Here is a 24,025-nt window from a genome sequence, read left to right as displayed (position 1 = left end):
TGATACACCAAGTCCAAACTTGAATGTTATTCCACATAGGAATCTAGCCAACAGAATGTAGTTCAGATTTGGGGAATGATGGTAAGGAAACTATATTTTATGGAATTGCTAACACATTTAAAACAGTAGTTAATAAGAAAAAAGTGTGTTCTGGGCCGGGCATGGCAGCGCACGCCTGTAATCCCAGCACTTCGGGTGGCGGAGGCGGGCGGTCATTTGAGGTCAGGAGTTCGAGACCAGCCCGGCCAACATGGTGAAACCCCATCTCCACTAAAAATACAAAAATTAGCCAGTTGTGGTGGTGCATGCCTGTAATTCCAGCTACTCAAGAGGCTAAGGCAGGAGAATCGCTTGAACTTGGGAGGCGGAGGTTGCAGTGAGCCAAGATCGCGCCACTACACTTCAGTCTGGGTGGCAGAGCGAGACTTTGTCTCAAAAAAACCCAAAACAAAACAGAAAAAAAAAAAAAAAACAGAGTACTTAAATATCAAGGGACCTGGTTACACTCCGAATGGGGAGGCATAGGCCAGAGGCACTGGAAAGGGGAGCAGCCTCGACTGCTTTGGCTCCAAACCCGCAAGCCTGACAGAGAACCGGGCGTAATCCACCTCGCGATCAGCAGGGAAACACAAGCGCCGGCGGAGGGCAAAGCCTCCTCCTTATTCCCCAATCGTTGCACTTTTCCCACTTTTATAACCAGAGAGGAAGCACGAGTTGCTCGAAAATGTGAACCGTGACCCATGGGACCCTAGGACCAACCCGCGCGCCCTCGAGGGCTTGAAGCCGGGTTTCAAACACTCGTTCGCGGCTTCGGGCTCCCACCTAACAGCGGACGAATTCCCGCCGCCCAGCACCGGCTGCTAGCTCTCGGCAGGGCGCAAGACCCCGAGGCGGCGAAGCACCGACGCAGCTGCGCACGGCCAGGTAAGCTGGCTGCGGTTCCTCGCGCCCCGCCCGCTGTGGGCGTGTCAGGGTGGGTGGTGCTCAGGAGTGGCCCAGCCCCGGCCCTCGGGTCGCGAGAAAACTTTCCATCCCGGCCTCAGCTGTTTCATCTGCTGACCTGCTAGAGCGCTACGCCGCGCGTCATGTGCGGCCTCTGCTAGCTCTGATCCGAGTTTCTTCCAAAGACTTCACTACCGACGTGGGGTGAATGAAGGACAGTTCAGAGAACATTTCCCCACCTGCCTCTTTGCCTGGCCCGAATGTGAGGTCCTTGAGCGCCCTTCAGCCGTGCTGTTGATCCTGCCAACACTGAGGCAGGCAGGGTCACCCAATACTTCTGGAGTGGGGAAGAGAAAAGCACAATTAATACTGTCTCTGCCACAGGAGCTCCCATTTTTGCCAGGGAAACTAACCTGGAAGTGGGAGCCCCTTTTATTTGTTGGCCTTCTATTACACCTAGCGGGGAAAATGGCTTGCCAAATTTGGAGGGTGTGTTGAAGATGATCTGTCTCAATCCTAAAAAACATAAAAGTTCGGCCGGGCGCGGTGGCTCACGCCTGTAAGATAGATGGCTGGCTACAGCCACCTCGGACGGGCACCTGTGAGCTGACGGCAACGAAGCTTCATAAACTGGTCAACTCAACCGACCACTACTGCCGGAACCGGAAAGTCATCAAGGGCGGGTGCGGAAGCGGAAGGCGAATACCGGAAACGGTGTTTGCGGGCGTCCGCAATGGCTGAAGGTGTATCAGTAGTTGCTGAATCTCTCGCGGGCGGCGGGGCGCGCGTTGCGCGCTCAGTACTAGGTCAGGTGGTGCTCCCGGGTGAGGAGCTGCTCCTGCCGGAACAGGAGGACGCGGAAGGCCCTGGCGGTGCAGGGGAGCGACCGTTGAGCCTGAATGCTGGAGCTTGCTCGCGGGTGCGCGTTATTTGCGGCCCGGGCTTGCGGCGCTGTGGGGACCGCCTGCTGGTCACCAAGTGCGGCCGCCTCCGTCACAAAGAGCCCGGCGGTGGCGGCGGCGGCGGCGGCGGCGTTTACTGGGTGGACTCTCAGCAGAAGCGGGTAAGCTGGGACTCCGGAGTGGTAGCCCTGCTTTAAGAAGACCTCCCAAAAGAAGAAAGGATGGGACACTGAAGCCCTCCTTGTTCAGGCACCTAGAGCCCCTAGTACCACCGTAGTCTTGTGCCCACTTTTCATGTCCTTTAGAGGGTCCGTGAACAATAGGAACATACCCTGAGAAGGGCGACCAGGAGAGAAAAACGTTTGGAGACCGTTAGTCATGATTATAGTCTTCAAAACCCCAAAGGTCAGGGAGCAGCAGACTTTCCCTTTGGAGTCTCAGAGGGCAGGACCAGGCTGAATGAGTGGATGTCAAGGGGAGTTAATTTCTCCTAGGACAGATAAGAACTTTCATACAGAAAAAAAAATGTCTAACTATGGAATGGGCTTCCTTGGTTGTAAGGATTCCTTTGCCACTGGATTTATGCTACAAAGCTAGGGACTTACTCTTTGGGGTGCTGAAGAAATACGGGGTTTGGGCTCAATTAACAGACTACCAGAAGCTGCAAACCCGACACTTTATGTGATTTTCTTTTACCAAAAGCGGCATACGATCAAATTTCTTTCTCTTTAATGACAATAAGGTAACCACAAAAGACTTGCTGAAGGTATCTTCCAATGGTATGTTGTTATTTATGACTGTTTTCTCATTCTGTTTCCTTTTGTAGTATGTTCCAGTGAAAGGAGACCATGTGATTGGCATAGTGACAGCTAAATCTGGAGATATATTCAAAGTTGATGTTGGAGGGAGTGAGCCGGCTTCTTTGTCTTACTTGTCATTTGAAGGTGCAACTAAAAGAAACAGACCAAATGTGCAGGTAATGATGGGAGCCTTTGGTTTCAAAGCAAGAAAAACATCCATTCCCTTGAAGGACTCATATCTCCAGAAGGCTACCTGAATTGTCTCCAAAGCATGACCTAGATTTCTGTGCATGCAATTGCCCCAGGCTCCAAGAGTTTCTTCAGATGCTCCAGGACCAGAGCCACATACTTACTTTACATTGACTACATTGTTCTTAGCATGTTTCATTTCTACTGAGTTATCTGTCATCTCTGTTATGTGTTATGTCCACATCCTCTGGACAAGGAAGTCTTCTGTAGGCTTAGAGGAGGGAAAAGTAGTGCGCATTTTGGCATTATCAGCTATCCATCCATCCTGGCTGTAGATCCTAGGAGCTGAGAGAGGAGTGATATTATTGCCTTGGGTTTTCAGATTGGGCTTTTCAGGTAGCATAGCCACACTCTTGTCTACCCCAGCCCGACATTTAGTGATTTCTTTGCTGCTTCTCATTCACTTCTCATGCATATTTAGTTGCCTAACCCTATTTTGATCCTATTTGATTCCATCTCTGATCTTTGGTATGTCCATCCCTTTATCTCCACTTTGCAAGTTCAGGCTTTAGCTCCGTCTTGACTGGACTCAGTCACATTAATCCTTGCCTCCACATTTTTACCTTACCATCCAGGGTTTTGAGAGCAGACATCCTCACAGTCACTTTCTGGAAAAGAAAAAACAAGATTATCCAAAATCTACAGAATTCCTTGGCATTACACTTCAGGTGTCTTTTCCTTATCCCTAATTATATCCTTCATGCAGCCCTACTTGAATCACACCAAAAACCACTAAACTCAATTTCCTGCCCTTATTTCTTTGCACATGCTGTTCCCTCTGGATTGCACTATTCCTTCTCAGCCTGTGGAACACATTCTCATCTTTTAGACCTAGGCTAAACACAACCACCTCTCTAAAGCCATCCCCAGTTGTCACTTTTCTCCTATCTTTTCTCTAGCACTTACTGGATTTAGTATATGTACCTCCCAACTGCCCTCCAAGACCAAATGCTTCTGAAAATCGGAGAATGTTTTCTTCCTCTATAGTTTACATAGTCACCAACAAACAGTAGGTACTTAACACATTTTGTTGAGTAAACCGAGTTCACTCTCCATTTCCTCAGTTTCATCACTTTAAAGTTTAGCTCTATGAGGTTTTTAAGTAATCTTGCAGGGAGAAGTGTCAGTGAATTATTTTGTTTTGCTTTGAATAATTCGCATGCTGTGAGTTCCTTCCTCTCTCTGTAAATCTGTAATTCTCTAGGGTGGTGTCACCTAATACATCTTTCCATAGTGATGCTGTTTTATGTCTCTACTGATTAGTATGATAGCCACTAGCTGTTGAGCACCTGAAATGTGGCTAATGCAACTCAGGAAATTAATTTTAAGTATCTAATTTTAATTAAATGTGAGTTCAGATAATTAGCTACCTACCATATTGGACAGTGCAACCCTAGAGGTGTTCTCTGGCCTTCAGATGGCTCTTCCTCTGTGATTTCCTGGTTGGTGAAAGGGAATGATACATGCGTTCCTTTTTTTCACAAGACTCAACTCCAAAGTGACTGTAGAAATCCTGTAGTGTAGTCAGTCCCTTAGCCACAGAACTGTAGGTGGCTGGCATTGATGGCTGTGGGAAAGAACCAATAGCAGCACCTGTAGAGTAGTTTGCTGAGAGGTAATGAACTGGTTTTTAATATCATTATAGGTTGGAGATCTCATCTATGGCCAATTTGTGGTTGCTAATAAAGACATGGAACCAGAGATGGTCTGTATTGACAGCTGTGGACGAGCCAATGGAATGGGTGTCATTGGACAGGATGGTCTGCTTTTTAAAGTGACTTTGGGCTTAATTAGAAAGTAAGTCCTGATGTATGCTGGCTTCCCTGCCTTTTTTTTATAATTATACATTGTTGAAAAGTTGGTTAATCTTCAGGATTCAGATTCTTTGTGACATTTGAATTCCTCCTCAAAGTTAAAAATCAATATCCATTTTAACACATTTGGAAACTCATGAATTTAATCATATCTTCTTGTAAACGTATAAAATTTAGATGTGTTTGGCTGTGTAGTTTCTGGTGGGCTAATACTTCATGCTTTAAGCTCTTACTGTGTATTCATGTCTTCCCTCCCAGGCCTGTTCCTCAGCTGATATACTCAGCCCAAATGTGAAAACTGGCCTTTCCCCTCTTCTGAGTTAATTGAACACAGATGTACTCTGTAGTTGTCAAATTATCAAATTTTTCTAATTACGGGACTCACGCAGCTTAGATTGTGATGTTCAAGCTTGTGATGTTCAAGCCTATGTAGACATTCACAGAAGGCTTCTGCCATTTGGTCCTGGTAAGTTTAGTAGTTCCCACTGAGGCAGATTCTCTTTTTGGTGTTTAGAACTTTACCCATACAAAGCTGTGCCATATTCAGGGGCTTTACTCCTATAACCAGTGAAGTTCAGAGCTATCTTGTATGCCTCTTCTTGCTACATATCCTAAAGATCTGGAGAATTAAATTTGGACATCAGAAAAGCATGTTATTAACCAAGCAGCTCCCTTGTGGTTTGAAAGAGCCAGTGTTCCTCTCCAGGTACTGAATTTAACACAAGAGAATAACATGGTCAGGAAAATCAGTGTAAAGTGTCTTTTAGCACTGTAGATAACAAAAAAGTTATGCTTCCCCAGTCTAGAATTAAGGTGCTCTGACAATCTAGAGGAATGATTTACATTTTTTGCAAAGTTGGTAACCTAGGGAGTTTGATTTCTTTGTAGGGGATAGCCCAACTTTGTCATCTCTAGTATACCTTTGAAAAGTGTAAAGTTCCTTGGAAGAAAGGAAGCAGATGTCATCATGTGCCTTGTTCTTGTTCAACAACTATGGAGAACTGCTCAGAGAAGGAATCACATTCTAAAGGATACTCTGGACACATCTTTGCCACTTTATTAAATTTCATTTTCTTTTCTCTTCCCACCAGGCTATTAGCTCCAGATTGTGAAATCATACAGGAAGTGGGAAAACTCTATCCACTGGAGATAGTATTTGGAATGAATGGAAGAATATGGGTTAAGGCAAAAACCATCCAACAAACTTTAATTTTGGCAAACATTTTAGAAGCTTGTGAACACATGACATCAGATCAAAGAAAACAAATCTTCTCCAGACTGGCAGAAAGTTGATACAGGTGGGCTTTTTAATAGGTCAATTGAGGCAAAAAACTATGGGTTCCCTGGGAAAACTTTTTTCAGGTGAACCTCTTTCCATTTAAATACTCACAAGATAAGGTGTGAATGTATATATTATCTTATTAGAGTCCTACAGTATTTTTATAAGTTACTGGTTTTCACCCACACTTTCATGGGAGACAAAATCATGGCAAAATCAGGACATATTTTTTTTGCTCTGTACAATAAAGTTCACTAAAACACTAGTATTATGATTTATTCCCTTAGTATTGCTAGAGTACAGCTTCCATAGTTAACTGGAAGTCAGCAGTAAAATAATTTTCTGATTATAATAGTAAGCCACATTCATCAGAGAAATGTAGAATACATAAAAAGTATAATGCGGCAAAGAAATGTTGCCTATAATCCCATTATTCAGTGGGTGAGGTGTGTTTTCCAGGTACCAAGTATTGTGTTTTGCATGGATTAACTCCTTTATTCTTACTAACTGCAGAAGACTCTTATCCTCATAATTGAAACTGAGGCACAGAATTTCACTTGGCTTACATTCTCTACTCTCTATGTTTATCAAATTGAAATTATAGTTTTGTAGCTTATATGCTACTTTGTAATATACTTTTGTCTACTTCAAATAGCATGATACATTGCACAACTTCATGAAAAATTTGTTAGTCATATATTTCATGTTATAGGATATTTTTGATATAGTTTATTATTATATAAGTAACACTGTGAGGATTTCTGAATCCATATCTGGCCAAGTCTTATTTTGCTAAAATCATTTCCTAGGAGCTAAGCAAAAAACTACCTGTTCCACTTTGGATAAATGGTTAAGGTTTGTAACAAGAGTTGTAAAGAAAACTCTTCTATGCTATTTAGTATATTAACCAAAACCTTTAGGGGTGAAAAAAGATTGCCGGGTGATCCACATCAGCAATTCTCTTTGAGAATACGTGAGATATAGATCCCCTGAAGCCTATCCATAGAAAGTCCCCTTTGGATGAAAGAGATTTTAGAAGTCATTGTTGATGTCTATATGTTGATACAGACCACAGAGTTTGGTGTGTTCCTAATGATGTTTTCTGAGGACTGAACGGTTATTTTTCTTTCAATAGCTTTTGGGGGTATAAGTGCTTTTGGGTTACATGGATGATTTTTTTTATTATGTTCTGGGGTACATGTGCAGGTTTATTATATAGGTATACATGTGCCATGGTGCTTTGCTGCATCCATCCCCCTGTCATCCACATTACGTATTTCTCTTAATGTTAGCCCTCCCCAAACCCCCACCCCCGCTATCCCTACCCTAGGCCCCAGTGTGTGATGTTCCCCTCCCTGTGTACATATATTCACATTGTTCAACACCCACTTATGAGTGAGAACATGTGGTGTTTGGTTTTCTGTTCTTGTGTCAGTTTGCTGAGAATGATGGTTTCAGGCTTCATCTATGTCCCTGCAAAGGACAGGAAGTCATCCTTTTTTAATGGCTGCATTGTATTCCATGGTGTATGTGTGCCACATTTTCTTTATCCAGTCTATCATTGATGGGCATTTGGGTTGGTTCCAAGTCTTTGCTGTTGTGAACAGTGTTGCAATAAACATATGTGTGCATGTGTCTTTATAACAGAATGATTTATAATCCTTTGGGTATATACCCAGTAATAGGATTGCTGGGTCAAATGGTATTTCTAGTTCTAGATCCTTGAGGAATCACCACACTGTCTTCCACAATGGTTGAACTAATTTACACTCCCACCGACAGTGTAAAAGCATTCCTATTTCTCCACATCCTCTCCAGCATGTGTTGTCTTCTGATTTTTTAATGATCACCATTTTAACTGCTGTGAAGTGGTATCAATGTGGTTTTGATTTGCATTTCTCTAATGACTGGTGGTGATGAGCTTTTTTTCATGTTTGTTGGCTACATAAATGTCTTCTTTTGAAAAGTGTGTTTATATCCTTTGCCCACTTTTGATGGTTTTTTTTTTTTCTTGTAAATTTTATTAAGTTCTTTGTAGATTCTAGAAATTAGTCCTTTGTCAGATGGGTAGATTGCAAACATTTTTTCCCTATTCTGTTGGTTGCTGGTTCACTCTAATGGTAGTTTCTTTTGCTGTGCAGAAGCTCTTAATTAGATACCATTTGTCTGTTTTGGTTTTTGTTGCTATTGTTTTTGAAGTCCTTACCTATGCCTGTGTCCTGAATGGTATTGCCTAGGTTTTCTTCTAGGATTTTTATGGTGTTAGGTCTTAGGTTTTAAATCTTTAATCCATCTGGGGTTAATTTTTGTAGAAGGTATAAAAAAAGGGATCCAGTTTCAGCTTTTTGCATATGGCTAGCCAGTTTTCCCAACACCGTTTATTAAATAGAGAATCCTTTCCCCATTGCTTGTTTTTGTCACGGTTGTCAAAGATCAGATGGTTATAGATGTGTGGCATTACTTCTGAGGCCTCTGTTCTGTTCCATTGGCCTATATCTCTGTTTTGGTAACAGCACCATGCTGTTTTGATTACCGTAGCCTTGTAGTATAGTTTGACGTTGGGTAGCTTGATGTCTCCAGCTTTTTTTTGTTTAGGATTGTCTTGGCTACGTGGGTTCTTTTTTGGTTCTGTATGAAGTTTAAGGTGTTTTTTTTCCCAATTCTATGAAGAAAGTCAGTGGTACCTTGTTAGCATTGAATCTGTAAATTACTTTGGGCAGTATGGCCATTTTCATGATATTGATTCTTCCTAACCATGAGCATGGAATGTTTTTCCATCTGTTTGTGTCCTCTCTTATTTCCTTGAGCAGTGGTTTGTAGTTCTCCTTGAAGAGATCCTTTACGTTCCTTGTTAGTTGTATTCCTAGGTGTTTTATTCTCTTTGTAGCAATTGTGAATGGGAGTTCACTCATGATTTGTCTCTCTGTCTGTTATTGGTGTATAGGAATGCTTAACTTCTGCACATTGATTTTGTATCCTGAGACTTTCTAAATATACAAACATGTCATCTGCAAATAGAGACAATTTGACTTCCTTTTTTCCTAATTGAATACCCTTTATTTCTGTTTCTTGCCTGATTGCCCTGGCCAGAACTTCCAATGCTGTGTTGAATAGGAGTGGTGAGAGAGGGCATCCTTGTCTCGTGCCAGTTTTCAAAGAGAATGCTTCAGTTTTTGCCCATTCAGTATGATATTAGCAGTGGGTTTGTCATAAATTGCTTATTATTTTAAGTACATTCCATCAATACCTAGTTTATTGACAGTTTTTAGCATAAAGGGCTGTTGAATTTTGTCAAAGGCCTTGTCTGCATCTGTTGAGATAATAACGTGGTTTCTGTCCTTCTGTTTATGTAATGGATTACATTTATAGATTTATGTATGTTGAACCAGCCTTCCATCCCAGGCAGGGATGAAGCTGACTTGATTGTGGTGGATAAGCTTTTTGATGTGCTGTTGGATTTGGTTTGCCAGTATTTTATTGAGGATTTTCAAATCAATGTTCATCATGCATATTGGCCTGAAATTTATTTAGTTGTGCCTCTGCCAGGTTTTGGTATCAGGATAATGTTGGTCTCATAAAATGAGTTAAGGAGGATTACCTCTTTTTGTATTGTTTGGAATAGTTTCAGGAGGAATGGTACCAGCTCCTCTTTGTACCTCTGGTAGATTTCAGCTGTGAACCTACCTGGTCCTGGACTTTGGTAGGCTATTAATTGCTGCCTCAATTTCAGACCTTGTTATTGGTCTATTCAGAGATTCAACTTCTTCCTGGTTATTCTTGGGAGGGTGTAAGTGTCCCGGAATTTAATCATTTCTTCTAGATTTACTTGTTTGTGTGCATAGAGGTGTTTGTAGTAATCTCTGATGGTAGTTTGTATTTCTGTGGAATCGGTGGTCACATCCCCTTTATCATTTTTTATTCCATCTATTTGATTCTTCTCTTTCTTTTTTAGTGTGACTAGTAGTCTATTTTGTTGATCTTTTCAAAAACCCAGCTCCTGGATATTTTTTAAAAGGTTTTTTGTGTCTGTCTCCTTCAGTTCTGCTGTGATCCTTAGTTACTTCTTTTTTTTTTTTTTTTTTTGGAGACGGAGTTTTGCTCTTGTTACCAAGGCTGGAGTGCAATGGCGCAATCTTGGCTCACTGCAACCTCCGCCTCCTGGATTCAGGCAATTCTCCTGCCTCAGCCTCCTGAGTAGCTGGGATTACAGGCACGCGCCACCATGCCCAGCTGATTTTTTGTATCTTTAGTAGAGACGGGGTTTCACCATGTTGACCAGGATGGTCTCGATATCTTGACCTCGTTATCCACCTGCCTCGGCCTCCCAAAGTGCTGGGATTACAGGCTTGAGCCACCGTGCCTGGCCGATCCTTAGTTATTTCTTGTCTTCTGCTGGCTTTTGAATTTGATCTTGCTCCTCTAGCTCTTTTAATCCAGACTTTAGGTGTTGATTTTAGATCTTTGCTCACTTCTCATGTGGTCACTTAGTGCTATAAATTTCCCTCTAGACACTGCTTTAAATGTCTCCAAGAGATTCTGGTACACTTTTTTCTGAGATTCTGGTTTTTTTTTTTCTCATTGGTTTTGAAGAACATATCTATTTCTGCCTTCATTTCATTTTTTTATCCAGTAGTCATTCAGGAGCAGATTGTTCAGTTTCCATGTAGTTGTGTGGTTTTGAGTGAGTTTATTAATCCTGAGTTCTAATTTGATGGTACTGTGGTCTGAGATACTGTTTGTTATGATTTCCATTCTTTTGCATTTGCTGAAAAGTGATTTACTTCCAATTATGTGGTCAGTTTTTGAGTAAGTGTGATGTGGTGCTGAGAAGAATGTCTGTTAGGTTTGCTTGGTCCAGATCTGAGTTCAAGTCCTGGATATCCTTGTTAATTTTCAGTCTCGTTGATCTAATATTGACAGTGGCGTGTTAAAGTCTCCCACTATTACTGTGTGGGAGTCTAAGTCTCTTTGTAGGTCATTAAGAACTTGCTTTATGTATCTGGGTGCTTCTGTATTGGCTGCATATATATTTAGGATATTTACCTCTTCTTGTTGCATTGATCTCTGTACCATTATGTAATGCCCTTCTTTGTCTTTTCTGATCTTTATTGGTTTTAAGTCCATTTTATCAGAGACTAGGATTGCAACCCCTGCTTTTTTTTTTTTCCTTTCCATTTGCTTGGTAAATCTTCTGTCCCTTTGTTTTGAGCCTATGTGTGTCTTTGCACATGACATGGGTCTCCTGAATACAGCACACCAATAGGTCTTGACTCTTTATCCAGTTTTGCAGTCTGGGTCTTTTGATTGGGGCATTTAGCCCATTTACGTTTAAGGTTAATATATGTGAATTTGATCCTGCCATTTTGATGCTAACTGGTTGTTTTGCCTGTTAGTTGATAGTTTCTTCATACTGTCGATGGTTTTTACAATTTGGTGTGTTTTTATAGTGGCTGTTACTGGTTGTTCCTTTCCATGTTTAGTTGTTTCCTTCAGGAGCTCTTTTAAGGCAGGCCTGGTGGCAACAGCATCTCAGCAGTTGATTGTCTGCAAAGGATTTTATTTGCCTTCACTTATGAAGCTTAATTTGGATATGAAATTCTGGGTTGAAAATTTAAGGATGTTGAATATTGGCCCCCACTCTCTTCTGGCTTGTAGGGTTTCTGCCAAGAGATCAGCTGTGAGTCTGATGGGTTTCCCTTTGTGGGTAACCCAACTTTTCTTTCTGGCTGCCCTTAGCATTTTTTCCTTCATTTCAACCCTAGTGAATCTGATGATTATGTGCCTTGGGGTTGCTCTTCTTGAGCAGTCTTATGGTGTTCTCTGTATTTCCTGAATTTGAATGTTGGCCTGCCTTGCCAGGTTGGGGAAGTCCTCCTGGATAATATCCTGAAGAGTGTTTTCCAACTTGGTTTCATTCACCCCATCACATTCAGGTCCACCAATCAAAAGTAGATTTGGTCTTTTTGTGTAATCTCATTATTTCTTGGAGGCTTTGTTCATTTCTTTTCACTCTTTGTCTGATCTTGCCTTCTCACTCTATTTCATTGAGTTGATCTTCAATCTCTGATATCCTTTCTTCCACTTGATTGATTTGGCAATTGAAACTTGTGTATGCTTTATGAAGTTCTTGTGCTGTTTTTCAGTTCCATCAAGTTGTTTATGTTCTTCTGTATGCTGGTTATTCTAGTTAGCATCTCATCTAACCTTTTTTCAAGGTTCTTAGTTTCTATACATTGGGTTAGAACATGCTCCTTTAGCTTGAAGAAGTTTGTTATTACCCACCTTCTGAAGCCTGCTTCTGTCAATTTGTCCAACTCATTCTCTATCCAGTTTTGTTCCCTTGCTGATGAGGAGTTGTGGTCCCTTAGAGGGGAAGAGGCATTCTGGTTTTTGGCAATTTCAGCCTTTTTTCACTGGTTTCTTCCCATCTTTGTGGATTTATCTATCTTTGGTCTTTGAAATTGGTGACTTTTGGATAGGGTCTCTGAGTGGACATCCTTTCTATTGATGTTGAAGCTATTTCTTTGTTTTTTAGTTTTTCTAACAGGCCCCTCTGCTGCAGGTCCACATCAGACCCTGCTTGCCTGGGAATCACCTGTGGGGGCTGCAGAACAGCAAAGATTGCTACCTGTTCCTTCCTCTGGTAGCTTTGTCCCAGAAGGGTACCTGCCAGATGTCAGCCAGAGCTCTCCTGTATGAGGTATCTCTTAGGATAAACGGGGGTCAGGGAACCACTTGAAGAGGCAGTCTTTCTCTTATCAGAGCTCAAGTTCTGTGCTGGGAACTCAGTTGCTCCCTTCAGAGCTGCTGGGCAGGGGCGTTTTAATTCTGCTGAAGTGGAACCCACAACCATCTTTTCCCAGGTGCTATGACCCAGGAAAGTGGGGGCTTTATTTATGAGTCCCTGACAGGCTGCTGCCTTTTTTCAGAGAAGCCCTGTCCAGCAAGAAAGGAGTCTAGTCACAGTCTGCCTGCAGAGGCCTTGCAGAGCTGCTGTGGGCTCTGCCCAGTTGCTGTGTAAACTTCCCGGTGTCTTTGTTTACAAGGTGAGGTTAGAACCACGTACCTGAGCCTCAGTAATGGTAGACGCCCCTGCCCCACTGAGCTGGAACATCCCATGTGGAGCTCAGACTGCTGGGCTGGCTGCGAGAATTTCAAGCCAGTAAATCTTATCTTGCTGGTCTTCCTAGGGGTGGGACCTGCCAAGCAAGATCACTTGGCTCCCTGGCTTAAGGCCCCCCTTTTTTTTTTTTCAGGGGAATGAGCAGTTTTGTCTCTCTGGCGTTCAGGCACCAGTGGGGTATGAGGGAAAAAAATGCTGCAGTTAAAACGGCCACCAGTATTGTGCTGGAAGCCTGGGGTGCTGGTGTTACAGGCACCGGAAGGATTCTCCTGGTCTGCAGATTGTGAAGACTATGGGAAAGGCACAGTATGTGAGCCAGAGTGTCTGGAAAAGTCCCTAATGGCTTCTTCTCTTGGCTAGGAGAGGGAGTTCTCCAGACCCTTGTGCTTCCAGGGTGAGGCAATGCCCCATCCTGCGGTTTGCCCTACTTGGGCTACATCCACTGTCTAACCAGTTCCAATGAGATCAATCTGGTACCTCAGTTGGCAATGTGGAGATCACTTAACCTTCTGGCTTCTCCCAGTTGTCACTGGGAACTGCGGACTGGAGCTGTTCCTATTCAGCCATCTTGGTGGAAGTCTACATGGATGAATTGTATAGTAGTGAAGTCTGAGATTTTGGTGTATCAGTCGCCTTAGTACTATATATTATACCCAGTATGTAGTTTTTTTTTTTTATCCCCACCCAGTTTCTGCATCTTTGTTGCAAAATACTTTATTTTTTTATGGCAAGTAATATTCCATGGGATAAATATACCACATTTTCTTTATCCACTCATTGGTTGATGGGTACTTAGGTTGGTCCCATATCTTTTATTATTAATTGGCCAGTTTTTAAATAACAGACACTGATAAAATTTATCAGGTAATCTCAGTTCCTTGGGAATTAAATTGTGAAGGGGAGGGGACAGAGCAGAGAAATAACTTTCTGGTCTATTGAGATGTTGAATACATTTTTCTCAGTTTGCTAGCTACTTAACTAGCAAGTTAACCCAAACTGTCAAAGAGTAACTAAAGCAAATATGTCTAACTGGGACATAAAGAACATGAGATTTGTGTAATAAGAAGTAGGTGAACACTTTGTCTATTTACAAGACAGACTTTTATCAATACTGTGTTTCTACTTGACAATTTAATCTGTTAGTTACAAATACATATGAAGAGTCTAGTTGGTACCAGGTTCAGAGAGGATAGAAAGATAAGTACAAAGATTTGTCCTGTTAGGACCCTACCTGAGGAAGGATTAAGAAGAGAAGCCCTCCATGCCCATACTCTGCAAAGGAGAACAGGGTAAGAGCCGCAGGAGGGAACATAATCCTATGGGGACTCAGTAGTGATATAGGTCAGAACAGGCTGGCTCCTGCAAAGCTTATTACTGAGCTTGGAAACGATTAGCATGGTCCGACAATGCTGCAGCAAGCCAATTTTATGATGCCAGTTTAGTGAATATTAAACTCTTGATAGAACCATTTAAACAATTTCTAGAATAGGTCTCTCACAAATAGATGTACAAAAGTTGAATTAGCACATCCGAAGCCATGTGGTTTTGAGGCTAATTCCTTTTTACATAAAGTTTTTATTACTTATCTGGGCACTTCCTGTGAGCCAGGCACTATGGGAGATTAAAAGAGCATTAAACGTGGTCCCTGCCACTAGCTTATTGTCAATCTCTGAGAAGATATTAAGTAAAGGCAATTATGTGCCCTGCTCTTTGGTCAAGGTACCTCTGGCACCTCACTCCTTCGATAATCTTTTTTTTTTTTTTTTTCAGCTACTCAGGAGGCTGAGGTAGAGGAATTGCTTAAACCAAACTAAAATCTTAATTATTATTATTTTTTTGATATGGAGTCTCGCTCTGTCAACCAGGCTGGAGTGCAGTGGTGAAATCTTGGCTCACTGCAATCTCTACCTCCTGAGTTCAAGTGATTCTCCTGCCTCAGCCTCCTGAGTGGCTGGGACTACAGTTGTGTGCCACCATGCCCAGCTAATTTTTGTATTTTCATTAGAGACAGGGTTTCACCATGTTGGCCAGGCTGGTCTGGAGCTCCTGACCTCAGGTGATCTGCCCACCTCTGTCTCCCAAAGTGTTGGGATTACAGGCATGAGCCACTGCACCTCGCCACACAGCTGCACTCTTTAGGCCCATCATTCCACTGAGTTCCGAAGAATATAGCCTTTTCCTGAAGAAACTCCTTTCTTCAATGCTTCAGGCCAGTTGTGAGTCTCTAAGTAAGTGGACAGGATATCAAACACTGAGAGTAAACAGAAAACACAGAGGAAAAAAAGAATGGGTAAATGAGTAATGAAAAGGATATTCTGTAATATTTCATTCGACAAACCTACTCTGCCACAAACCTTACTCTACACCATGTGGTACTAAGGTCCTGGGGGAAATGAGGCAAGGACACAGGCTCTGCTTGCTCTCAAGGACCTCAGCCTACCCTGAAAGATACGGGCCTGTGAATGGATAGCATGTAACAGAAAGGAACATGGTAAAATGGGAACAGAGAAGGGCCTGCTGTGGCCTGGGATGGGGAAAGAAGCCAGCCAAGATGCTCCTGAACTGAATGCTGAAGACCAAACAGGAATTCACTGGTCAGTGAGAGGTTAAAAGCAGGACATTCTAGGGCTGGGATGCAAGTATGAGCTACCACACCTGGCCTCTTTTTTTTTTTTTTTTTGGAGACAGAGTCTTACTGCTGTCCAGGCTGCAGTGCAGTGGCACAATCTTGGCTCACTGCTACCTCTGCATCCCAGGTTTAAGCAATCCTCATGCCTCAGCCTCTGGAGTAGCTGGGATTACAGGTGCGCACCACCAGGCCTGGCTGATTTTTGTATTTTAGTAGAGAGGAGGTTTCACCATATTGGCCAGGCTGGTTTCAAACTCCTGACCCAGGTGATCTGCCCACCTTGGCCTCCCAAAGTGCTGGGATTGCAGGCATGAGCCACCACACCCAGCCAAGGGGACAATTTAAACTATCTCTAACATAGTGACACGGAAGAAAATAAAGAATACCTCGTAGTGGCCAGAATACATGTCACAAAGTGCATACAATAAAGTCCACACACATTAGTCACAGAGGAGACTGACTCAAAGGCCACTTAAACACAGTGCAAAGCAGCAGCACCAGAACTCACCACACTGATGGGGGCCGTGTAAAAATTACCTTGATTGATTGCTAATATCTCCGAATGATAGTTTTTCCCATTATAGTTTCTGACCATGTATTCCTGGATTGGCAAGCGTGCAGTCTTGACACAGTATTCCCGGGCCTTTTGAAATGTCACCTTCTGTAAATATACAGTTAAGTATTTTTCTTATGAAAGTTATATATGAGTATATTCTCATTGTAATACATACAGCATTAAAAATAAGTAGCCTACTGTGGGATGGAAGAAACTGCAGATAATGAGTAAACTGTCTCAAGAAAGAGCTTATGTGACATCTCACTTTTTGGAGGATCACTTATCCACAGTCCTCCACTCATTACCACTTAAAACCAAGAGGAAAATAAGCAAAAGAGGCACATCTGCGGCTACAGCGTCAAAAGGCCCAAGCAGTCTAATCAGTCAGAGCACATTCCAGGCCCTAACTAGGTAAGACCCAATTCTCGAAGTCTGGAACTTCCAGCTCATTGCCAATAGGCAGCATCAAATTAACTAGAGAAAAGGTAGACAAGATTCAAGATAGGTACACCACTACCACAAGTGGCATTAAGGTGTGAGAACAGACGGCCCAAATAAAAGATGGGCCAGGTGCAGTGGCTCACTGCACTTAGAGGCTGAGGCCAGAGGACTGCTCAAGCCCAGGAGTTCAAGACCACCCTGGGCAACATAGGGAGACCCTGTCTCTACAAATAAAAGTTAATGGTGTGGTGGTGTGTGCCTGTGGTCCCAGCTACTATGGAGGTAAAGGTTGGATGATGACTTAAGCCTGGGACATACATCAAGGCTGCAATGAGCCATGATTGCACCACTGCACTCCAGCCTGAGTAACAATGAGACCCTGTCTCAAAAAAAAAAAAGTGCTCTGAAAACCGCAAAAAGGAGTCATAAGAACTCAAGAAGTCCATCAATTTGAGGCCATTTAGGGTCAGAATACAGAAACTGATGTCCCTTTATAAGATGTCCCTCAGTCATGAAATCCCTCAGACTAAGTCATGAGTCAGTCAAATTACATTTGCTGCCTTGTAAGAAGTGCAGGAAAAATTTTCTACATAAAATTTCAGGATTAAAGAGAAAGGTTCAGATTACTGGGGTAATCCGCATGCGGAGGCTTGGAAGGGGTCTCAGTAGTGCTAACTATCTCACTCTAACTCCAAACAATGTTTGTCTGTTCTCTAAGACTTCTCCAAGTGGCCACGTGGACTCAACGGACAGCTCTTGTGACAAGGAATTCATGCATCCTGGGACGATCCACTCCCAACTTTGATAGTACCAGCTGACAGGATAGTCTTTTTGATCTTGAGACAAATTCTCTATTTTCTGAGACTTCTACTCATTCATCCTAGTCTATTTCCCTAAGGCCAGACCATACAAGATGGCCCTTCCACAAGATGGCCATTCAGAAACTTGAAGACAGTGGTCATGCCCCTAGGAATCCTCTGGTTTCCAGATTGTAGCCTCTGTTTTGTTAGCTCTTCTTTGACTATGACTTAGTTTCAAGTCCCCTCATCGTTCAGCTAGAACTTGTTCTAGCTAGTCAATATCTTTTTGTTTACAGTCCCATAACTGGCCATCATGAGTGTGGTCTAACCAGGTGGAATAGTGTGAAGCGGACCTAGTACCTTTTTGGTGCTGAAACTGGATTACCTGACTCTCACGTAAAACACAATTTTAAGAGAGAAATTCCAAAAATGTTTTAAGTGATGCAACTCTGATAAGGACTTATTCGAAAGGATAAAACTCCTTTGCATAGGCCAGGTGCAGTGGCTCACATCTGTAATCCCAGCATTTTGGGAGGCTGAGGTGGACAGATCACAAAGTCAGGAGTTTGAGACCAACCTGGCCAATATGATGAAACCCCGTCTCTACTAAAAATACATAAATTAGCTGGGCATGCTGGTGGGTGCCTGTAGTCCCAGCTACTTGGGAGGCTGAGGATCACTGGAACCCGGGAGGTGGAGGTTGCAGTAAGCCGAGATCACACCACTACACTCCAGCCTGGGTGACAGAGCAAGACTCCATCTCAAAAAAAATAACTCCTTTGCATATATGAGCTATGATAGGTTTTTTTTTTTCCAAGTTTCATTCCTTATAATCACTTCGAACTGAGTACAGAATTCAAAGTTAGAGTAGGATATCTGGGTGTTGCTCTAGAAAAGCTTACAATCTAGTTTCTGTTTTTTGCACAATGATTCATGATAAAATGACTCTCCTTGAAGAAATGTTCTTAGCTTATTTCTGTGAAGAAGCCAAACTCCAGTAACAACCAAAAAGTTATAAACATCTCACAAATCTTCCAGTTATTTTTCAGTTTAAACGTTGGTGGGCAGATGAACACAATGTGTTAAAACTACACATCTATAAGTCATGCACTGCTCACTGACCCTCTGAACTTAACTACCTCAAAATAGGGACAGTCACCTTGGCACCATGGTTCATGCCCACAATTTCTCAGCACTTTGGGAGGCTGAGGCATGTGGGTCACTTGAGCCCAGGAGTTCAAGACCAGCATGAGCAATATGGTGAAAACTCAACAAAAAAATTAGCTGGGCTTTGTGGCACCCACCTGTGGTCCCAGCTACTTGGGAAGCTGAAGTGGGGACATAATTGAGCCTGGGAGGTTGAGGCTGCAGTGAGCTGTGATTGTGCCAGTGCCCTCCAGCCTGGGCAGCAGATCAAGGACCTGTTTAAAACAAAGGGGGTTGGCGGGGGCTGTCACCCCACTGCAGGAAAGACTAATAAACTTTTAACTAATTTATTTATTATTATTTTTTATAGACAGGGTCTCACTGTGTCGCATAACCCAGGCTGGAGTACGGTGGGGTGATCACAGTTCTCTGTAGCCTCTAACTCCTGGGTTCAAGCAGTCCTCCAGCCCTCCAGATTTTTCACTTTGAAATATTTCGAAACTAAGAAAAGTTAAAAATAATAATACAATCAATACTCCTTCCTGTAATCTAGAATCACCAGTTGTTGTTAATATTTTGCTTCTCTCTCTCGGTATATAAATACATATTTTGGGCTGGGCATGGTGGTTCATGACTACAGTCTGTTTTTGGAGGCTGAGACAGAAGGATTGCTTGAGGCCTGAAGTTTAAGACCAGCCTGAGCAATGTGGCAAGACTTCGTCTCTAACAAACATACAAAAAAAAAATTAGCTGTCTGTGGTAGCATGAGCCTATAGTTCTAGGTACTCAGGGGGCTGAGGTGGGAGGATAGCTTGAGACCAGGAGTTCAAGATTGCAGCAAGCTATGATTGCACCACCTCACTCAGCCTGGATGACAGAGCAAGACCTTGTTGCAATAAAAGATAAAATTGCCGAACCATCTGAAAGTAAGCTACAGACATCACAATACTTCTTCACTAAATACTTAAGCATGCATCTAAGAAACAATGACATTCTCCTACCTTACCACAATGTCATTTTCACCTCAAAGAAACTTTTATTCTGTAATTTCACTTAATACATAATGTATATTAAAATCTCCCCAACTCTCCCCAAACTGTCTTTTATAAAGCTTTCCTCTCAATACAGAATTCAATCAAGGCTCACATACTACATTTGGCTATAATGGTTTTTTAACCTTTTTCCTAATTTTTTTGTAGAGATGGGTTCTCACCATGTTGCCCAGGCTGATCTCAGACTTGTAGCCTCAAGTGATCCTCCTTCCTTGGCCTCCCTAAGTGCTTCTCAAGCTCCTGGCCTCAAGTGATCTGCCTGCTTTGGCCTCCCGAAGTGCTGGGATTACAGTCATGAGCCACTGTGCCTGGCCGAACCTCTTCAATCTAAAACAGCCTCCTGCCTTAGTCCAGTTGTTGGGCAGAATATCCCACATTCTGGATTTGTCTGTTTCCTCATGATTAAATTCAGTTTAAATATTTTCTGAGCCAGGTGAGTTGACTCACACCTATAATCCCAGCACTCTGGGAGGCCAAGGTGAGAGGATTACCTGAGTCCAAGAGTTCCAGACCACCCTGGGCTACACAGTGAGATCCTGTCTCTACAAAATGTTTTAAAAACTAGGCTGGGCTCAGTAGCTCATACTTGTAATCCCAGCAATTTGAGAGGCGGAGGCAGAAGGATTGCTTGAGCCCAGGAGTTTGAGACCAGTCTAGGCAACATACTGAGACTCTTGTCTCTACAAAAAAAATTCTAAAAGTAGGCCAGGCACAGTGACTTATGCCTGTAATCCTAGCAATTTGGGAGGCTGAGGTGGGTAGATTGCTTGAGTCCAGGAGTTCAAGACCAGCCTGAGAAACATGGCCAGACCCTGTCTGTACAAAAAATACAAAAATTAGCTGGGCGAGGTCCACATACTTGTTATCCCACCTACCCAGGAGGCTGAGATGGGCGGTTCAAATGAGCCCACAAAATTGAGGGTGTAGTGAGCCATGATCATACCACTGCACTCCAGCCTGGGCAACAGAATGAGACCACGTCTCAAAAAATATATATATATATTAAATTAAAAACTAGCTAGTCAGGTGGCATGGTCCTGTAGTCCCAGCCACTCAGGAGGCTCAGGTGGTGGGAGGATTGCTTGAGCCCAGGAGTTCGAGGTTGCAGTGAGCCATGATCACTCCAGAGCACTCTAGCCTGGCCAACAGAGCAAGGCCCTGCTTCAAAATAAGAAAAGAAAAAGAAAAGCTTTTTGGCAAGAATACTTCACCTCCGGAGGCAGAGATTGTACCTCTATGAGTGATACTAAGTTTGATCAAGTTTAGATAAGATGGTGACCACCGGAATGCTTTACTGTAACTGTAAATCTCTGCCTCTGTTATCTGTAGGGTGCTACTTAGAGACCATGTAAATAGCCAGTTCCTCCACAACCTTTCTTTCAATTGTCTGAGTCAATGATTATATTAGGAGTGACAAAATGATGATACTCTAATTCTATTATGCATTCCTTATTTATTAGCTGGTGTTCTTCTGTAAGTACCCCTTACTCATTTTCTAGATGATCACTATGGAGTCATGGAATACGAATGTTTTTTAAATAAATGCAGTTAAATTAACCTATCATCTGTGTTAAATATATGTATATCTCATACATACAGGGATAGAACACATCTACATATATGTAAAATACACACACACACATGCTTTGTGTTCATTCATATAATGTCTCAAGAAGGATAGACAAGAAAACTTGTCTCTCGGGAGGGGAACGGGGAGACAAAGGTAGGAAAGAGACTTTTCACTATTTTTTTAAATATATTTCTTATCTATGTAATATGTTAACTAGTAAATATAAACAAAATTATCTTAATAAATACCTGTATAACATATTTCAGAATTCCAGTGACACCTCAGTTATTCCTCTAAAACTCCAACCAAAAAAAATCCAGACAATCCTAAGATTTTTGGTTTTGGAATAAGACTATTTCAGCAGAGAGGTCAACCCAAGAAGGAGAAAACTATCCTCTCAAAGAACAAACAGCTGGTAAGAATGTTGAGTCGATGCTCACTTGGTCAAGATCAGAGCTATCCTTGCAGAACTGAAGAGAAGAAAGAAGCTCAACAATGGCTATTCATATAATTACCAAACAGTGCCCAGTCCAGTTCCTGACTCTCGACTATTCTGACATTGCTCATGAGGACAGAGGGAACTTCACCAGCCAGAGGGCCAACCAGGTGGGAATGGCTCTTTCTTCCTGTCCCCTGAGTTCTGGAGTCTCGCTCTGTAGCCCAGGGTGGAGTGCGATGGCGTGATCTTGGCTCACTGCAACCTCCACTTCCTGGGTCCTGGTTCAAGGAATTCTCCTGCCTCCTGAGTAGCTGAGATTACAGGCATGCAGTACTGTGCCCAGCTAATTTTTATATTTTTAGTAGAGATGGGTTTCACCATGTTGACCAGGCTGGTCTTGAACTCCTGACCCTGTGATCTGCCCACCTAGGCCTCCCAAAATGCTGGGATTACAGGCATGAGCCACCCCGCCCGGCCTCCCATCCCCTGAGTTCTCAGACCCTCTAGGTGAGATTATGACAGGGCACATGCGTTTAAAAGTAAGCATTACTTCAAAACAGATGTTGGGGCTGAAATGTATACTTACCTTCTGAATGCTTTCATCCACAAGTCCACCGAGGATGTAAACTTTGTTTAGATCAACATCTTCAAGAGCTAATGAAAAAAGGAAGGCCATTGAGATAAAAATGTTTTATAATTTCTAAATCCAAAGAAAGCAAAAGGAAAGAACTATTAATAATAAAAGTAGAAATTTAGTAAATAGAAAACAAAAACTTGCTCAATAAAACCAAAAGCTAATTTTCTAAAATGGCAAATAAACTGTAGCATATCTATTCACGAAAAAGGGTAGCAAACTCAAATCAACACTAGATTCAGAAAGAAAAAACAGAAGAATGTGAAAATAATTAGATGAGAATACTATGATCAGCTGAATATGAATACATTTGAAAATTATGTGAAATAAATGATTTTCTTGAAAAAAATATGTCTAACATTGATCCAAGAAGGGCCAGTGGGCCAGCTGACCAAGGACACTGGGAAGAACTGGCAGGCAGCACACAAGGTCCAGATGAGGATGGAAACCCTAAGTCTGTGCAGCTGTGAGCCATGGTAAGACACAAAGCATCCAGCGAGGCACCAGCCCATAAGAGGAGCAGAGGTCGTGTGCATTACTTTTTCTGTGTGTGGGGATGTCCTTGAGGGGCTTTAATAAATTCTGCCACAGAATAATGAAACACAGTGTTAGGAACAATAGGCTATATGAATCCATGTATTCAAGTACATACCATGTTCTGAGTCAGGAGTCAGGTACACAAGGGTTTCCAGAGGAAATAAACTAAAGCAGTCGTCTTCTGTTATGTCTAACTGGAAAATACAAACAGTCCAATGTTAAAACAGCTCACAGCCAGGTGGGGTAGCTCATGCCTGTAATCCCAGCACTTTAGGAGGCCAAGGTGGGCAGATCACTTGAGCTCAGAAGTTTGAGACCAGCCTGGGCAGCATGGTGAAACCCCGTCTCTACTAAAAATAAAAAAAAAATTAGCCAGGCCTGGTGGCATGCACCTGTAGTCCCAGCTATAATACTTAAAAGGGTGAAGTGGGAGGATGGCTTGAGCCCAGGAGAAGGAGGTTGCAGAGAGCCAAGATTGTGTCACTGCACTCCAGCCTATCTCAAAAATAAATAAAAATTATTTTTAAAACGCTCAAAATTCAACAACTAGTTACTGGGCTTAAAGTGTCTATCAGGCACAGCTCTCGGTGTGGATCAAGGGACTCCATGTGTGACAGCTTGACAGCTTCTTCTCAGAAAGTACTTAGGAGGGAAAGTAGACACAGACGTTGAAATCTATGAAGTGAGGTAGTGTGCTGACAGCAGTACAGGGAGTATGCCCCAGAACTACAGATGAGGGAGCAACAACATCAGGGATAACCTGCTGGTGAAGGAAATGCCAAAACAGGGTTTGTGAAAGGAGAATTCTTTTTTTAAGACAGCGTCTGGCTCTGTTACCCAGACTGGAGTGCCATGGCACAGTCTAGGCTCACTGCAACCTCCGATGCTCAGGCTCAAACAGTCCTCCTGCCTCAGCCTCCTGAGGCAGTTATCCTTGCAGAACTGAAGAGAGGACGGAAGCTCCTGAGTAACTGGGACTACAGGCCTGTACCACTGCACCCAGCTAATATTTGTATTTTTAATAGAGACAGGGTTTCACCATATTGCCTAGGCTAGTCTCGAGCTCCTGAGCTCAAATAATCCACCTGCCTCGGCCTCCTAAAGAGTTAGGC

The 24,025-nt window shown here is 42.7% G+C and overlaps 3 protein-coding genes across 24 annotated transcripts in view; 1 reads left to right on the top strand and 2 right to left on the bottom strand.

Annotated features, from left to right (window-relative positions):
- DCAF10 (DDB1 and CUL4 associated factor 10) overlaps positions 1-1,614 on the bottom strand; it is an 82,584-nt gene extending 80,970 nt beyond the window's left edge. The window contains exons 1-2 of one of the 2 annotated variants that reach the window (XM_035252395.3): positions 1,356-1,614; positions 1,182-1,279 (exon numbers count right to left, since the gene is read on the bottom strand). In XM_035252395.3, the coding sequence (XP_035108286.1) occupies positions 1,182-1,279; positions 1,356-1,469 (212 nt within the window). In that variant the 5' untranslated portion in view covers positions 1,470-1,614. Of the gene's footprint in view, positions 1-1,181 lie in introns of both variants that reach the window. The other variant, XM_078372611.1, reaches the window with a different exon arrangement.
- A 41-nt stretch (positions 1,615-1,655) lies between these two features.
- EXOSC3 (exosome component 3) overlaps positions 1,656-24,025 on the top strand; it is an 85,809-nt gene continuing 63,439 nt past the window's right edge. For 2 of the 17 annotated variants that reach the window (XR_013535482.1, XR_013535479.1), the window contains exons 1-5: positions 1,656-2,005; positions 2,671-2,820; positions 4,539-4,690; positions 5,799-6,005; positions 21,570-21,909. Coding sequence is in view for 4 of the 17 variants with exons in the window: in XM_035252463.3 (XP_035108354.1) it covers positions 1,676-2,005; positions 2,671-2,820; positions 4,539-4,690; positions 5,799-6,000 (834 nt within the window). In the remaining 13 variants the exon portion in view is untranslated. Of the gene's footprint in view, positions 2,006-2,670; positions 2,821-4,538; positions 4,691-4,965; positions 5,174-5,798; positions 16,413-16,471; positions 17,433-17,453; positions 21,291-21,569; positions 22,458-24,025 lie in introns of those variants that run through there. The other 15 variants (XR_013535481.1, XM_035252477.3, XR_013535497.1 and 12 more) reach the window with 14 other exon arrangements.
- Positions 13,808-24,025, bottom strand: part of TRMT10B (tRNA methyltransferase 10B) — a 32,733-nt gene continuing 22,515 nt past the window's right edge. For 2 of the 5 annotated variants that reach the window (XM_054257945.2, XM_054257932.2), the window contains exons 6-9: positions 23,029-23,107; positions 22,329-22,396; positions 16,276-16,399; positions 13,808-15,360 (exon numbers count right to left, since the gene is read on the bottom strand). In XM_054257945.2, coding sequence (XP_054113920.1) covers positions 15,254-15,360; positions 16,276-16,399; positions 22,329-22,396; positions 23,029-23,107 — 378 coding nt within the window. In that variant the 3' untranslated portion in view covers positions 13,808-15,253. Of the gene's footprint in view, positions 15,361-16,275; positions 16,400-18,576; positions 18,957-20,796; positions 21,774-22,328; positions 22,397-23,028; positions 23,108-24,025 lie in introns of those variants that run through there. The other 3 variants (XM_008999713.5, XM_054257938.2, XM_078372641.1) reach the window with 3 other exon arrangements.

The sequence above is a fragment of the Callithrix jacchus genome, chromosome 1 (assembly GCF_049354715.1).
Source record: "Callithrix jacchus isolate 240 chromosome 1, calJac240_pri, whole genome shotgun sequence".
NCBI classification, from domain to species: Eukaryota; Metazoa; Chordata; class Mammalia; order Primates; family Cebidae; genus Callithrix; species Callithrix jacchus.
The sequence above is the reverse complement of the archived record's forward strand: the minus strand, read 5'-3'. Positions and strand labels throughout refer to the sequence as shown.